This window comes from Bombyx mori, chromosome 6, assembly GCF_030269925.1.
Source record: "Bombyx mori chromosome 6, ASM3026992v2".
NCBI classification, from domain to species: domain Eukaryota; kingdom Metazoa; phylum Arthropoda; class Insecta; order Lepidoptera; family Bombycidae; genus Bombyx; species Bombyx mori.
The window spans coordinates 6938395-6957359 of record NC_085112.1 but is presented as its reverse complement, the minus strand read 5'-3'; the positions used below and the strand labels follow the sequence as shown (position 1 = coordinate 6957359).

At 34.5% G+C, this 18965-nt stretch overlaps 1 protein-coding gene across 1 annotated transcript in view; it reads left to right on the top strand.

The window, feature by feature from the left end:
• LOC101741926 (uncharacterized) overlaps positions 1-18965 on the top strand; it is a 51051-nt gene that overhangs the window by 14365 nt on the left and 17721 nt on the right. The window contains exons 3-5 of the mRNA XM_021350896.3: positions 5613-5723; positions 11516-11705; positions 13575-13606. Coding sequence (XP_021206571.2) covers positions 5613-5723; positions 11516-11705; positions 13575-13606 — 333 coding nt within the window. The remainder of the gene's footprint in view (positions 1-5612; positions 5724-11515; positions 11706-13574; positions 13607-18965) is intronic.

The following is an 18965-nucleotide window of genomic DNA, read 5'->3' as shown; positions in this document are numbered from 1 at the left end:
ATCATAAATTGTGAAATGAAAATAATGATATACATACGTTGTGAAGTCATAAGACTAAATATATTAGTGAAAGTCGAATAATCTTAAGTAATTAAAGTGAAAAAAAAAAAACAAAAACACAAACACAGGCCACTAGGTCTTCCGCAATTTCGAGTTCACAGTGATAGCCGGTGCCGCCTTAGAGACGCTGCCCTTAGCTGATGTTGGCTTACCATCCACAATAGGATATTTAACTGCGAGGTCGCTAAACTCATCCATAGTGGTCAATCTGTGACGATTTCCATCCGCAGTCTTGATAATAATGACCCCGTCTTGCGTCCAACATTGACGCACACCAAAATACTGACGGCTCTTGCCGAACACCGCCTGTCGAGATTTTGTAAGGAATTCCTTGATGGACACAGGAGAACCTTTAAGTTTGGACTTCGTCCTCCAAATCGACATCCGTGTATCTAAGCATTTCAATCTGACCAGGATTGGGCGGTGATGATCCTTATTAGTAGCTCCTATACGGTGACACACATTGAAGTCAGCAGCAGAGGTATTCAGAAGCATTTTTTTATGCAAAATATCCAAGATGGCAGCGGTGCAGTCTTCGTTTTGAACTTCAGGGACTCCCAGAAAGATGAGGTTTTTTCGACGATGTCTGGTCTCGATCGCATCAACCAGTCGAGTGCACTCACCAATCTGCTGTCGAAGAAGTTTCAACATAGAGAATATAAGTTCCCGGAATGTTCGGAATTCCTCCGCAACCTTGGAGACTGTATCCTTCGCAGGCCCTCCAGCATGAAGCTGTGCCTCAAGATCGGCCATTCTTTTCGTGAAGCACTCTTCCAGGTTTCTTTGAGCAACCTCAATCGCAGATAATTGCGACATAGTTATGTTTCTGTTTCAAGGGGTGCTGGCAGGTGGTATTTTTATTGGCTTAAATCATGTAAATATTGCCAAAATGCATATATATACTTAATGACACACAAAAGGATCACAAAATCTTTATAATGTAAATAAAATGAATTAATTTTAATTTTCAAACTTAAAGCACTTGTTTCACTTTTGACACCTACCCCCAAAAACAATTATGTGTACATTAAAAGTAGTATCGCGTAGTGACTTCATTATAAAAGTGCAAGTAATTCCACAATGCACTTACAAATAACTTCTGCTATTTTCAACAGCTTCTTACGACTAATGTTTCGTTGAATGTCATAAAACTTGAAAGTGGCTACTATTTTGTTACAAAGATCCATTACAACAGATAAGTAGGTAGGTATATTCATCATATCAACAGTAATTTATCATGTACATGAAATAGAACGCCCCGCTATTTTTATTGCGAAAATAATTTTGCTCTACAGTATTCGTTTTTGTGATGAATCATTTTTTTTAATTGCAGTAGACTAGAGCATAGAATTATATTGATCGAATATTATGAATAGTAATGGTTTTATTTTTGAAATGAAAATGGAAACTGCATCTTGGTTATACCGTGGGTGGATTTAATAGTATTTCAAACTTAGAAGCAGCTGAATTTTAGAGAGCAAAAACTTTCTTTATTTATTATCCAAGGTAACTCTGTAACAAAAAATACCGAGATGAAGGGTACAGAATCTTAAAAGTGCGTATCCAAGGTAAAGATTCGAAGTCAATATTGTTTGTCACCTAATTTAAAAACAACTTAATGTAATCTTGCACATTTTCTAATAAACACTCGAATTGTTTTTTCTTCTATACTAATATTATAAAGAGGAAAGATTTGTTTGTTTGTTTGTTTCGAATAGGCTCCGAAACTACTGGACCGATTTGAAAAATTCTTTTTGCATTAGAAGCCGACATTGTCCCTGATGAACATAGGCTACTTTTTTAAAAAAAATTTTTTTTTTTTTTTCGGTTTCATGTGTGTTTTAATGTTTCCGAAGCGAAGCGAGGGCGGGTCGCTAGTCCTTTATAAATATCAGTCCCCCATTATTTTTAGAAACTAAAAATCCAGTAGCTGATGTGATAAAGGAGTAATTAAGCATTAAATTTCAGAGTGAGTGAATGGAGTACAGTACAAAACTGGCTACGATAAAATGTCTGATGTGCAATATATGAGGCCGGTTCACAATTAGTCAAAATTTAGGTCGGTTGAATGTATTCCAAGTATGTTGCTTGTCATGAAATCGCATACGAATGATTACACTTTTACAATAAATAGAAAGTACTCCAACAAAACAGTAGTGTTTTGTACATTCCGAGTGGGAATGGTAGATTGACCATTATTTTTTGGCAAATCAGACTTCAGCCACATGTTTCGTGGTGACGGCATGTATACTTTTGTATCTATGAACTTCCGGAACCACTTGCTCATCTATATAAACACAAAACATCAAGCGACTTCTATGTGAGTAGATATTGGAAAATAAATAGCTTTATTAAAGATACTGCAGACTACTATTGTGAATTTGCAAGATTGTGTTATGCAAACGGTTGCTTCTTATGAGATTATTGTGGCTTTGATCTTAAGAATGTCATATCAGTCTACAAAATTGTAGAAACTTAGATAGTTTGTTTGGAAGTGTTAAGATAATATTCTTTCAACAGTATATAGATATTTGTAATCTATTTGAATATATCTATTAAAAAACATTATGTAGGTTGATCTATATACATATAATATTATTATGATGTCAGGCTCATCGACGATAATGCCCATAATATTACATCGGTACTAGTTTACCATGACCATTTTATTGGTGGAGAATCGTCCACATTGTTGTATATTTCCAAGTGCTCATCATTCACAGTATGATTAATAGATATTCCCCGAAAATGATATGCCCGACCATTTCATCACTTATATACATTTGACGAGTACTTATTTGGGATAAAAGCTTCGTTTAGGATTGTCATGACGAAAATTACATTTCTTCCAAAATTCTTAGTGAACCTTGGCCAGGCTATGGATTTTGTTTAAATTATTGTGGTTCATTTATTTGCAATAAATCTAAATCGACCACCCCTCAATAAATAAGATCAATGCAATTCGCTATTTGTATACGACGAGAGTATAACGAAACGCGTCTGCGCGTCGAGATGACGGTCTTAGGCCTCGTAATTGCTCACGTCCCATTCAAAGGACAAAGCGACAATTTGTTTGCGACCCACTAATACTGGTACTGTATAGTATTACGGTACAGTACAATCTATACAACTTTGTAACATAGAGATAGGATAGAAGCATCCGATAGGCTTACATAATAAACTGCGTACTTCAGTGTCATAGCGTCTACTCTTTGTACTTATGTTTGCCACCTAATGCACAACTATAAAGTAAAATATTTTAGTTTGTTGACATTTCTAATAATCAGTTATTAATGACATTTTTTTATACGAAAACTGACGTAAGCTTAGAATAAGGTATGATCAGTAATTTTATTCCAAATTCGAACCAATTGTTATTTTATTACTTCCATTTTATAGTATAATGTGCTATTTTGTTTATTCAGTACTAGCGACCCGCCCTCGCTTCGCTTCGGAAACTGTAATTTATTATTGATTTCTCGACTATTTAATGGATGTTATTATACATATAAACCTTCCTCTTCAATCACTCTATCTATTAAAAAAACTGCATCAAAATCCGTTGCGTAGTTTTAAAGATTTAAGTATACATAGGGACAAATATAGGGACAGAGAAAGCGACTTTGTTTTATACTATGTAGTGATGATATACGTGTAGACGTGTAGACGAACGAATTCACAGTCTTTAGTTGTGTTAAGTGGTTAATCCAGCCCATAGGGTTATTACTTACTGCACCATCGAATGATTTGGTGATGCAGCAATTAGGGCCCCTGATTGCAGGGTCAACGTTCGTGGGTTCGATTCCATCAGCAATCATTTCGGTGATGAATAGGTTTGTTTTCTCTGTTTTTTGGTGTTCAATATTATGTATACATTTAAACGTATACATATCAATTTCTGTTTCCTATAGTACAGATAATCCTAGTTTGGGGCTAGATGACGTGTGTCACTTGTCCGCGTCTATTATTATTATACTCGTAGATATAGATGAGGAAATTGCTATTGATACTGATATTGGATGAATTAAAGCAGTAACTGGTGGTGGTAGTGATCGGTATTGTTTCCCTGAATATTATTGTTCGGAAACGTGGATGTCACATTTCGGTAGACCAACGATTCGAATGCCTGTTTTTGGAGCTTGTATTTTGTAGTAAAATATATCTTCAAAATTGTTGTTGACGAAATTCTGAATTTTATTTTATTTCTTGTGGTTGCCGTTAAACTCTGACCAAATAATTTATAACTTCCACACACGACAAATTCTTCTAATATAATTAGTAACTTTTATACATACGAAATTCGAAACTGTGAGCGTGTACACTCGTATTCATTGTAGTGATTATCAATATATAAAATTCTCGTGTCACGTTGAACTCCTCCGAAACGGCTCGACGGATTTTCTTGAATCTTAGCGTGCATATCGGCCAGGGTGGAGAATCGGACAACATCTATTTTTCATCCCCCTAAATGTTAAGGGTGGTCCACCCCAAACATTTTTTTTTTTTTGTTAATTTTTTTTTTGTTTATAATGAGGTATTATTTGGTTGAATGAGGTTTTTTTATTCTTCACTAGAAATTTCCTAGAAATCTTATATATGGCAAAACAATGTTTGCCGGGTCAGCTAGTAGTTTTATAAAGTTTTAAATCTTAAGAAATAAGAGGAAAGCCAGTCACAATGTACCCGTTGGTGTTTTGTTAGTACGTAGATGTATCTAGGTAGATGCATCGGATTCATGAGGGTTAAAGGTTACGATTGCACGCAGCTATTGATTGTGTTGCCACACCAGGTAGCCATTATTGGTAAACGACAATAAACTGTTAGATTTTACTATCATTTATAGATAAGACCTAGGATCTATAAAATATCTAACGTAAGTCTGTAAATTGAAAAATAATCACTTACTAGCATAATATGGAGAGTTGACAAATCAAAAAAAAAAAATAGAATTACTATAGTTTGGGATATGCTTCATAATTTTGATATTCTGAAATATAAATAGATACAGGATCACCATTATAAGTGGAGCATAAATGTCACAAATTTGTATCCGTTTTATTGGAACCGAGATCTTGTATATGAAAATCATCGATATATTAAATACGTATCTAATCAATAGTCTGCGCAAACTCATGGTAGACGTGAGACATGTTGATAATAAATATTTAATTTAAGTTTAAAAGGGTTATGTGACTTAAAAAGTGGTTTTTTAATGTAAATGTTTTGTTGAAAAATACTATCATGGCATCGTATCAATTTTCTATTTAAATCGAGTTTTATTACTAACCCAAGTCAGAGTGAAAGTGACCATTGCAGTTGAACTTTCCTAGTCTCAGTAACTGCCGGGAAGGAGCATTAAGCAACGCGCGAATCGTGATCAAAGGTTGATGAGATTTAAATATTTTGCAACATTTTCCATGAATTGCCTTTTGTTAAACTTATGTTTTTTTTTATCTAATACATAAACTTGTGTTATATTTCATTTTCAGATTATAAACTATAGAAAAATGATCATACATTTACATTGTGAACGATGAACATTTCTTTTTCAGGAAAACCTGGTACCGATTATCCAATTTTAGGAGCTGTTCCGTACACCAACTTTTACTGTGATGAGCAGCAATATCCAGGGTTTTTCGCTGATATGGAAACTCGCTGTCAAGGTATGAATATCGGTTTAAGCATGTTTTCTGGAGCTTACTGTTTCTAAGGCGTGCGGACTATTTTAAAAGATGTCACACTTTTTATGCCGCGAAGCAGCATAAAAAGGGTGGGAGAGTCATTATACTATACAATTTCTACTTGGGCCTCATATGTCAAGATGGGTAATATATTCTTAATATTATATTTTAAGGAGGACAACGACATTCACGCGACAGCGTCTGTTTGCTAATAATCGCAGAACATGGTTAGTCGTAATTTGTCTGCCTAGCTTCTAGAACCAACTCGATAAAAACAATCGAAGAAGCAACGAATGCGTGGGAACTTGTATAAGATATTTGTGTTCGAATCCGAAAGACCTTGGCCGTGCTATAGTGATTTATGTGTGACCTTATGAAGCTATGACGGTTAAGTAATTACAATAAAAAATGGCCCGGAAGATGGTCGTCTTCAAATCTCTGAATCAGAATCGTGAGGTCCGTCATTAAATTGCTTTGATTAAATCTTATAAACCGGCTTAAATGTTATACATAAACGATTTATACCTTTTTATACTATTGTTTATAACTATTGTATACAATAATATACATAATCTGAGTCACAGTACGTTTATTTTATTGTTATAGATAGATTTCAACAGAGATGAATTTTAATAGTCAAAATATTATGGTCAGTTATGTTAAAAATAATTTCAAGTTTTCTGTAGGCTTAGTGCGAGTTTCAAAAATCGAATCGAATGACTCGCATCGAGTGTACGCTCTTCACGGTGAAACGTGCGGAGCTCTGAGTGCGAGTTACTCGATTTGCAGGACGTTTATTCATCTTGAGAAGCGATATTTTTTTTCTTTTATATTGGTAGCACGCAAGGTTTTTTTTAAGGCGTTTAATTGAAATGCCAAGCTTTCTAACGATATTTATAATTAGTCGGGTAATGGGTAATGTACCTGTGCTTAGTGCGAGTTTTTGTAATTACTCAGTCGATGCTAATGTTATGTTTAATTTGTGTGAGGTTGTATCAGTGCCACCTAGTGGTAAGCTTATGAATCTCATTTTGTGGGAGAGAGAAGGTTTGTTTATGTTGCTGTCTCATGTATCGAATAGCTTTACCGAAGTGAGCCTCTCGATTATTGTATGTGCGAGTGCGAGTTGCAAATTAATGGATTTTGAGCGTATTTCTTCACTTTCAAGCAAGTTAAGTAGTCACTAAAAATTTTGCCGTGAAACCAATACAATATCAAGATTTTTTTCTTTCCTTTTTAATAATAATGTTGTTTTTTAAGGTTTTATCTATTCTAATGGTTTATACACATATATTTTTTCGGTTAGAAAATTTTATAGACGTCTAGGTAGTTGTAAATACATATTAATTATTTGCTTTTTCATTTAATTCTTATTAAATCATTGCTTTTTTTAGAGAGTTGTTCTTTATTGTACAGAAAATGAATAAATATTGCGAAAAATATTAATAAAAAAATTTAGTACAATTCTTGGTCTTATCGCTAAGAGTGATCTCTTCCAGACAACCATTAAATGGGCAAGAATAATTTCGAAATGAATTGCACACTGTGTACCTATCTATTGAAATATATATGAAATATACATACACAAAAACACACGCGCACATACACACACACACACGCACGCGCACACACACACACACACATATTTACACTACATACGTACAGATATATATTTATAAATTATATAGAAATTTGAACAATGTAATAATAATTTTGCTTCTTTACACATTTATAAATAAGGATGGATGCTCGTAATAATTTTAGTATATTTGGGCCACCTAATGAAGATCATCAACACTATTACCGTAAATACAATCATTTTATAAACGTTCAACGGGTAAATGATTAAACCTATATAAAACATAATTTCTTTAATTAAAAAAAAGCTGAAATAATTACCTATTCCAAGATTAATTATATTAAGTACCTATGTCTAAATATGTAATTACAATTAAATAAATTCTATAATAAACTTCTAATTCTAATACTTCTATTAAACTTACTAAAAAATTATGTTTATGCTGGGCAGTTTTCGTGTATTTTAAAGGTTACGCCATTACGGCAAAGTTTGTTTACGAAATAGCACCCTTAGAATGGAAGTGGTATAACTAAAAAAATTAAGATTAGTTTTATATTTCAAAACACTTATGTATTATTATTAAGAACCTACATTTTAAATAATACGTGAAGCAAAAATGTTGTACCCCTTTTTACGAAAATTGCGCGGACGGAGAAGTATGAAATTTCCCACACTTATAGAGAATATAGAAAAGTAGTGCAGATTGCTAATATCTTTTTTTTAATAGTGCATAAACAATAAAAAATAAACTAAATCAATAAAAAAACCTTACACACAATACCATATATTTGACACACACACACACACACACATGCATTTATACTTTTTTTGTTTATTGATTTATCAATCTGTGGTCAAATTGAGAATAGATTAATATTTTTTGTCTTTAATTTTATTTTTCTATAATGTAGCCTTAGTGACATAGAGCAATGATTATTATAGAAATGATGATAATAGAAAGGTGACAATAGAACTATAATAATGTTCAAACTTAAAATTTAAATAAATTATGGTCTAATTTCGACCACTGGACTACCATTAGTAGATAATAATAAAATCATTTATTGCCTTTCACACAGATTTAGATTATTACAGGCAGCCTACAAGGAAACAACAAAAAAACAAAGCACTATTATATCATTTCTGGCAAGCAGCTCAACATTTGCACTTGTATATTATTAATAGGAATTTTATTAAGAATATTGACAATTTATGAGGATTTTGACAAGTACGGATTAGTATAGATATAGTTACATATTATTATTGTAAATTAAATTAGTTTTATAAGTGCAATAAAAAATAATTTAAATGATAAAATGATAAAGCCATACCTTTTTCCAATGTGACGATTAGATGGTATCCTATTATTCTATTCTATATTATTCTATCAGCTTATAAAATTAAACAGTCTCTTTTAGTCTAGAAAAGGACAAAGTACTCTTTCTGCCTTTTTCAAATAAAATGGCATGTCTTAAAGTGTTTAAACCGAAAAACTAAAAAAAATACAATTATTGTATTACAATATTGAAGTTTACCAGAAAATAAGAATTTTGGGTTGAGCCACTTTAATTCTAAAAGCACAAAATAGTATTGAACACGTGACATTACCCGAATAATTTTGAAAGTAGGCGGTTCCCATTAAAATACTGTTAAAATGCATTGTATTTCATTTAGACGGTCTAATGCCAAAACACCACGTGTTACCAATATACGAGAAATAATATTATTGCTGCTCTCGGTGAATAAACGCCCTGCGAATCGAGTAGCATATCTCAACTCACACTCACAATTTGTCATTTTTCACCGTATAGAACGTTAACTCGATTTGATTTTGATTTATTTATTTACAATTGAACAACTAGGAAAAAAAGATGAAAAGACATTTTGGAGGGACCGCGAGGAGCTAAATTGTGTGAATTGTTTTATTTTGTCTATTTAATGTTTCTTAGTTAATGCGTATTTAATATTTCTTTGTGTATAAGTGTAATTTTGAGATCGTCCTGGCCTAAAGGTTAAGGCGTCCGGTGTATTCGTAACTTGCGATGCACCGGTGTTCTAATCCCGCCGGCGGGTATCAATTTTTCTAATGAAATACGTACTTATCAAATTTTTACGATTGACTTTCACTGTAAAGAAATAGCATGTAATAAAAATCAAAACCGCAAAATTAATTTGCGTAATTACTGGTGGCAGGACGTCTTGTGAGTCCGCACGGGTAGGTATCACCACCCTGCCTATTTTTGCCGTGAAGCAGTAATGCGTTTCGGTTTGAAGGGTGGGACAACCGTTGTAACTATACTGAGACCTTAGAACTAATATCTCAAGGTGGGAGGCGGCATTTGCGTTGTAGATGTCTATGGGCTCCGGTAACCACTTAAGATTAGGTGGGCCGGGAGCTCGTCCACCCATCTATGCAATAACAAAATAACGTTGGTTTATTAACTGTTAAGTATCTGTGAAAGTGCGAAAATGTAAAAAAATTAAACAAAACCGCTGGACGTAGCTTCTCGAAGTCTTCGAAAAAGTCCACTGAAATAAATCTCAGTAAATAATCAGCATTTTACAGAGATTATATTTTATCCCATATCATCTGATCTCACTGCACTTCATTCCATGCCAATCAATTAATCAAATCCATTTCACTCCATATTATCATTTTTCATAAAAAAAGATTAGGCTCTATGGCATGATACTTTTGCCTCTGTAGTTGGAAAAATAGAACTACTAAAGAAATACTCGATCGAAACGTTAAAATCCACTAATTTGTAACACGCACTCGCACAAATGTCATTCGTGGTACTCATTTCGGTAAAATTACTCGGTTACGAGATCACAACGTTAATATGAACTCGCACTCACAAAATAACACCGGGTACGTTTGCCGCTAGGGGCGCTGTTCCCATTGCATACAAATTTGAGCAAACTGGCTCACTATCGAGAACGTTACAAAACTCGCACTAAGCACACTGATTGTGAATATGAAGCCCTAATTCAAACAAACAAAATATGCTTTCTTTGCGAATAACGGAACGTAATGTGAGTGAATATTATATCAATGATCTACAATCCAAATTCCAGATCCACAAATCCAGGTCATTAAAATATTACAAACACCATAAATAAATTATTAAACAGTAGATTATTATTATTCCATTATTATTTGACACAACAATTTTGGTTATAAAACTTCAAATGTTGTGCTCGAATTTTAAAATAAATACAAGATTAAGGCGTCTATAAATTAGATATAAGCTAGAAGTTCTGATATTATTGGAAGATTTCTAGAAATAAAAGATTTTTTAATCATGGATTGCGATAATGGATTTTTTAGTAAAATTGTTCTATAAGGGTTGTTTTGGATTCACAATGATATTCGCCAACAAGATTATATTTTATACTGGTGGTAGGACCTCTTGTGAGTCCGCACGGGTAGGTACCATCGCCTCGCCTATTTCTGCCGTGAAGCAGTAATGCGTTTCGGTTTGAAGGGTGGGGCAGCCGTTGTAACTATACTGAGACCTTAGAACTTATATCTCAAGGTGTGTGGCGCATTTACGTTGTAGATGTCTATGGGTTCCAGTAACCACTTAACACCAGGTGGACTGTGAGCTCGTCCACATATCTAGGCAATAAAAAATAAATAAATAAAAAGATTAATGCTAGAGACAAAAGTAATAAATGTACCTAAAAGGAAATCCGAAGAGTTTTAGTGGGTAGGAATTTAATAAAATATATAGGTAATAACCAAAAAGGGAGGAAGATTTCGTGATCTCAAAATATTTATTTAATAATAGAAAAGCAGTTTTACGCTAAATATTCATTTCTGTTCCCAAAATATGAAGTAGAGCAGTAGTAGCAATCCATAATACATATTAAAATTATGAAATTATGAAAAATTCATGCTGTGCTTTTCATAAGTGATGGTTTCTTTCTGACATCCGAGCTGAAACCTAACCAAGATATGAAAAAATAACACTTTTGGAAAAATATTCTAAGTCTCAAAAATCTTTATTTAAATATCAGAGTTTGTCAAAGATATATTTCAGATCACAGATGTTTAACTAATGTTGCTTTTGATCGTTATTGCATATTTTATTCATACGCCTTACGTTACAGAGCAGAAAAATTATCGAACCATAATTTTGGTTTGTATCTTTGAGGCGTTTTTAATTAACATAAAATTTTCTTATTGCAGCGTGGCATTACTGTGACATCGATGGCCGTCAAGCATCGTTTCTCTGCCCCAACGGTACGGTGTTCTCCCAAGGCGTTGCTTCCTGCGACTGGTGGTTTAACGTTCGATGTGCGCTCTCCCCAGCACTGTACCCTTTGAATGCAAGACTGTATCGTCGTAAAAGGAAACAGAACCGGCCTAAGCCGCACAGGTTGATAGATAAAAAGCTTGTTGATGAAATTTTCTTGTAAATACTAACAATATGACTTTTATAATTAATTATATAAATAAAACCTTTGTAATTGTATGTTTCACTCTAAAAGGCTTATGAGATAAGATCTGTAGTCTTCTTTTGTAATCAACAGTATGGATTTAAAGTTGAGAGTCAAAGGGCCGAGAGCTCCTCTAATGTTACGCTAATATAGAAGAAAATAGACGACACTACAATGTGAATGCCACTGCCCAACTTGTGACATAACTTTGATGTCTTAATTGTTTTGGTACAAGGCTATCTTCTCCACTCTACCTGAACGTATAATGCGAAGTATATGGAAGTAGTCAAGATGGTGAGCCCACCCATGCAGGCTCCCAATATGCTTCACTCTGCTGGTAGCCGTTTGGTGGTCACAATGTGGTGGTATAACAACCCGGACGCTGCTGTTCACTATCAAGTGAATCCTTTAATAATTTTTTGCGATACACACGGAAAGAGATGAGATAGTCCTAGTTTAAATAGATACCTACTACACACCCAGACCACAGATAAACGGCAATTAATAGTTCTAGAATATCAAGGTCACATACCTGTTTATTCTAATGTGTAGTCACAAATTACCGTTGAGATTGAACAAAATTTTAAATTAACATGCACATATTCACAAACACACAACACAAATATCACTCAAAACTGTTCGAAGCCATGCCTCTATTATTAATTACCAACTTATTAAAATGTTTGACTCAAAGGAAATTGCAAATCATATAGTTTTTTTGGAATACGGGAACCACTAACAACTGTCTATGGCATTACGACTAATCAATATGGGATGTTTTTAAAATTTACATAATTATAGAGCTATGCAGTTCATTCAGAGCTTTATAGCAGTAAGTGGCTCTAGATAGAACTTAGTTTTCAAACGACGTGGTGTTTCATATTCAAGATGAAGAGAATCCCGGGATTGGATCCCAGGATGTTTATGTTTTATTGTTATTGTTATGTTTATGAATTTAAAATATTAATAAATTTAATAGAGCATATTTATAAGCTCCTCTGATCCACTCTTCGAGAGTGTACCTCTGAATGACCAGCTTCTGTATATCATTGCGGGTTTAACTGTTTAGTTTTTTTTAAATTATTTTATTGCTTAGATGGTGTAGTGGACGAGTTCAAAGCCCACCTGGTGTTAAGTGGTTACTGGAGCTCATAGACATCTACGACGTAAATGCGCCATCCACTTTGAGATATAAGTTCTAATGTCTCAAGTATAGTTACAACGGCTGCCTCACCCTTCAAGCCGAAACGCATAACAGCTTCACGGCAGAAATAGACAGGGTGGTGGTACCTACCCGCGCGGACTCACAAGACGTCCTACCAGTAATTACGCAAATTATAATTTTGCGGGTTTGATTTTTATTACACGATGTTATTCCTTCATCGTGGAAGTTAATCGTGAACATTTGTTGAGTACGTATTTCATTAGAAAAATTGGTACCTGCCTGGGATTCGAACACCGGTGCATCGCTCAGCACGAATGCACCGGACCTCTTACAATTACTTAAATCAGTTAAAAAAACTGGAAGATGCCTATTATCTACAGCTGTAGGCTGATGTTATTGACGGTCATACATAATAGAGTAACCGGGGATAAAAATTGCACATTGAAATTTGTAAAGAGACGATTTGCTATTTACGGCATCGCAGAACATAAATAGTTCGATATCTATTAAGGCTATTAAGACACTATTGTACGTAAACGACTGACAAACGTCACATAGGCAGTGAGTGACAGAAATTACGCCCTAAGAAGCTGAAATTAGCCGTATGTCCTTTGTAAAGGTTGATTTGCAATATTTGTTGCAGGGAACTGTCCATACATAAATCTACACAAACAGGTACGTGAAGATGAATGTTTAATGTAGAAGATGTGCTCCAGTGTTCCCTAATGATCTTTCAACGTGTATGACATCCAAAGCTAATTAGCGTTTAGTTACCATAACAATAAGTTTTTATTATATTAGCCACAAAGTACCACGTTTCACAGTTATAAGAAAAAAATAAACAGTTGTCTGGGAAAGTAATATAGAGAAAATACTATATATTAAAATAGTAACATATAGATATATGCACTGGTTGTTCAGTAATATCGGATCGAATGTGATGACATTTAAAAAAATTGATCATTAAATAAAACGCCTGTCGTGTTTCAAATACCAATGTTTCTCTTCTAAGATGACAACTCAACTAACATTGAAATCGGCGGCTTTAACAGTCAAATTGATAAATGTTTAATCTAACATAAAATAGAATTGTAGATAAAAGTATCTGCACTGATTGGGAACCTGAATCGCACTAGTAATAATTACAAACACGACTAATTCTTATAGAAAACAGAGCCGAAAACTCTCAAAACTTATTTAGTAGTTGTAACCTACAATAAAAAGTTCCACCGCAAAATATATACAAAATACCTTTAGAAACTTCATTAGATCCATCGTAATTATTTGAGCTTCCTGATCTGACACGTCCCCATCCAATGTGAGTGGACGAGCTCATGGCTGACCGGCTTGAAGAGGGGCAGCCGTTGTAACTATATTGAGACCTTAGAACTTACATCTCAAGGCGGGTGTCGAATTTACGTTGTAAATGTCTATGGGCTGCAGTAACCACTAAACACCAGGTAGGCTGTGAGCTCGTCTACCCATCTAAGCAATAATAAAAAAAATATTGTATTTCATAATATACGGTTATCGTATCATTAAAATCGGGATGACTCTTTGGTCGTTGAAATAGGCAGCACAGTTTTAGTACTATTTTCCTCACTTGTTCGCCTTTAGCTTATAGGGCTATTCGAGCTATGCGCGGACGGGTGCATGATATCACGGGCTCAACTTGAGGGAACTTACTAACACTAGTCCTAACAAAAGGAGTGCTTGGCAGAGTCTACCATCGGACTGGAAGTTCAACTCACTGTGAAGATCCGGTAAGAAACTCGGTGGGTTGTGTTTATAGGGTAGTTCGCTCGTCGAACTCTTCGTCATGATCTAGAAGGACGGTGACCGGTGCTTGATGAGCTTAAAAGCACCGAGAGTGGATCCAGGGATCCGATATTACATGCTTCGGGCGATGTCGGCTTTGCGTTGTCCTCTAGTCTGGGAAAGGCGCCTGGATTGCCTGACTTTGCCTTCTTTTGTTTTTAATGTATGTCTTATAGGTCTCTTAGGTATATCTTCATTCTCAATATCTTCGAATTAGTCTGAACCAGAGTCTACTTGATATTCTGGCGTTTTAGTAACAGAAATCGACATATTTTGTTTTAGTGCGCCAAATAGACCACCGGTAACCTATATGGCAGTCAAAGGGTAAAAGGACTTGGTGTTAAAATCGTAAACTCTTCTAAGTACTGTTAACAATATTACATTTTTTAGATTTTGTCAAAATCCCATGTACTATTGTATAATTAAGTAATAGTCCCACGGTCCGGTTCCTAAAACGTTGACAATATGCATTCGATGCTAAGTACGTAGTTAAGATGCTTCACGCGTATTCAGTAGCGTGTACAATTTTAATAACAACTAGATACAGAGTTCGTCTCCACATCTAGAGAAAAAAAAGTAGCATTTGAGTAAATCAGATTTTAATTTTGAAGAACAGAAATATTCAGGTGTCAGCCAAATCGGGACAAAAATAAGGTTGGCTAATCAATAAATAAGTTCGATCACTTTTACATGTGTATTATCAAAATAAAGATTTTAGGAAGAAATCGCATAGTGCTCAAGTACGTTTTCGTGATGCAATAGCCACAAGGCCTGACTTTCGTTGGCTCACTGCTCAGAACAGTAAACATTCCTGTCAAATATTAATGTCGCCAAACCATTAATCGTTGATTATACTATTTAATTACGTGCAGACCCAAAAATAAATAAATTGGTAAATTAAACATGATTTTATATTTTTACCTGCGTTTCTCGCTCGCAACACTATTTTTTTCTTATCTATTCTAGTGACATCGAGGGTTTATACTAGATTTACCGGGCGAGTAGGTGAGCTCGCGGGACTCTAACCTGTGGACGTTGCTAACAAGAACCCTAGCAACAGCAGTGCTTTGCAGAATCTAGCACCGGATCGGAAAAGCGACTCACTGAGAAGATTTGGCGAGAAACTTAGTAGGCTGTGTCTGTGGGTTAATTTACTCGCCGAACCCTTCGTTGTAAGCGACGGGTTCGACGAGAACCGTGACTGGTGCTTGAGGTACCTAAAAGCACCGTATGACATTTAAAGCAAATATTTTTATAATAATGTTGATATTAAATATCTATAATATTATTTTGTTTTTATGTAATATTCTTTGAAGGTGAATTTTGAAAATTGCCCTGTTTTTTGCTATTCTCTAAAATAATATTTAAAACTTCCTTAACACATGTTTCATAAGTAAAACAAAATAATATCAATATAGGGGCATAGGCTTTGTTACTGTTTGAATCGTTGAGTAGATTTTCCTGACAATCCCATTCAAATTTCGGAATGATCTGAGGAAGGAAGTGCATTATAATTTATCAAAGCCTGCCCTTCGAATTTCTTGACACATGCGTTTCATCTTAAGGCCATAGATTGTTAAAATTCTTTGTCGCAAGTGGCACTCGTGGGAAAATTTTCGTTGTTAATTTGCCATAGTGCGAGTTTTGTGCGTTGTATAGGTAAAGTCGCATATGTATATACAAAGGTCTGTTTGCGTTGCGGTCTGCAACCGCTGGTCTTGCATGCACGTTTCAGCTTTCTGTTGTTCAACGTTGACCGTCATTTATTACGCGAAGCGCGCAAGAAACACGCGCGAGTTCGGTCGTACATGCGTCTGTGCCAGTGTAGGGCAAATGTTGAATTAAGTTTATATAAAACATTAATATTTTTATCACTTTCACAATGGCAGTGAAATGTCATCTATCTTTATTCTCCCTCATCGGTAAGTTCCAAACACGCTCATTATTTAAATAGAAAGTGTATTTTACTTTAAATTAAAATTAAGATTGAATGTATCCGGTCAAAGAAATAATAACTAATTAAAAAAATTCTGTCTGTATTAAAATTTAAAGTTACACTTAAGTATCTAATTTATCTCAATTTCTTATTTCTTATAGCTATTGCTATATTTTTAAGGGAAAGGACGGCGATAACCGTGCATGCGAAGCACGTCAATTCATTGATATGCCTCATAAAATTACGATAGTTGATGGAGCCATTCATTACTAATTCGAAATATTGTTAACGTATAAGCGGAATCCTGATTTTAAATACATAGGTTATAATTTTTTTTTGTCGTGACCTTAGATATCGGAAAGGCTGTTTAAAACTAAACTGAACTCAATGCCAATGTCTTTGTGTGAAAAAAACCCAGATATAACGTAATAACAGCATAGTTATTTAGATACGGGTGGCTGTTGCGCGCATAATTGTTTTTGTGCTAAGGTCTCGTTCATTTAGAAGCATTCTATATGTGTACTTAAATTTATGTTCAATTTTTTATTTATTTATTGCTTAGATGGGTGGACGAGCTCACAGCCCACCTGGTGTTAAGTGGTAACTGGAGCCCATAGACATCTACAACGTAAATGCGTACCCACCTTGAGATATAAGTTCTAAGGTCGCAAGTATAGTTACAACGGCTGGCCCCGTTCTTCAAACCGAAACGCATTACTGTTTCACGGCAGAAATAGGCAGGGTGGTGGTAGCTACCCGCGCGGACTCACAAGAGGTCCTACCGCCAGTACAATGTTCCTATCTACTATAGAGTAGCTTAATTATTGTTGTTAAGTCGAATTTTAATGGTAAATATGATTTTTGTTTCTCGGTAAATACCTTAGTATTAATTAGTAGGTGTAATGTTTGGATTAAAAGGTAAATATTCATGTTTGTATAGTAAAATGTTCGGAAATCCAGTTTAGTTCAAGTGTATTTTTAATCTAAAACATTTAATTGCAAAAAATGCGAAATTTATAAATTTTCCTTTTTGAACGTCTGTTTTTCTTTTTATTTCACGAACTTAGATCCGAAAAGCGCTGTTTTTGATTTCCATACACGCAATGTATTATAGCTATTAAAAATTATCGGATACCCGAGTCTCCTGGAATACAGAAAATTGTTCACTATCGGATTTTTTTTTGCCTTTGTAGACAAACGGGCCGCAGGTTCTTATAGTTTTGGTTACCGTAGCTCATGCTTAGAGTCAGAGTCAAGTCGCTGCCTTTGACCAATCTCCGCAAATATCCTTTGTTGAAGGTTATGTCAAAACGCTCAGGAAAAATTACGAAGTTCATGGCGCATGGCGAAAATGATCTCTCGATATGCACTTTGGATGAACGCAATGGTGTAGGTAGAATAGATGAACTCTGCTACGGTGGCGGACGGTGCGATAGTAAAAACGAGATAACAAAAGAGAATATCTCAGACAATTGACAGAGGCTCAATGGTGCAGTAATTAGTGCCTCTGTTTGCAAGGCAGGAATCCAGGACGGATTCGATTCTCATATCGTGAAAAAAATAATCGTGCAAATACACACCATTCCAATATCAATACGTATATAGTTATTATGTATCTATTTAAACCTAGATACGTGTGTATAACAGTCTCTGGTTCCCTTAGTACATGGAATCCTACGGAATCAAATAACTGTGTGCGACTTGTCCGCACTTATTATTTTGTTATTATTACTATATTATTTAATTCCTATAAGCACTCCCTCAGTTCAGCTCTTAACTAATGAGCATTATTTGCCTCTTACGTTATGGTAGTCCACAACCTATATATCTCTGTACCTCGCTAGCTTCATAAAGAGTTATCGAAGTCTCTATTGTCTTAACATTTTTGAAAATTATTTACAAGTGTAAATAATTATTGTTATTCTTGCATTCTTCTCATAGTATTATTGCTTATTAAAAATGTTAAATTGATACTACAATTGATAAGTGTAAGTTCTCATCCTAAAAAACTTTGGCAAATATTTCGTAACTACTGTTAATATTTTTGAAAGTAGTAATAGTTTATGGTTTATATGTTCTCATACTATTATTGGTTATTAAAACTGTTAAACTCATACTACTATTGATAAGCGTAAGTTCTCATCCTAAAACACTTTGGCAAATATTTTGCAACAACTGTTAATATTTTTGAAAGTAGCAATACTTTATGGTTTTGTCATCGTCTCTCTTTTTTTTAAATAGCTTTAGTGTCCATAGCCTCTATTTTACGGTTGGTAAATA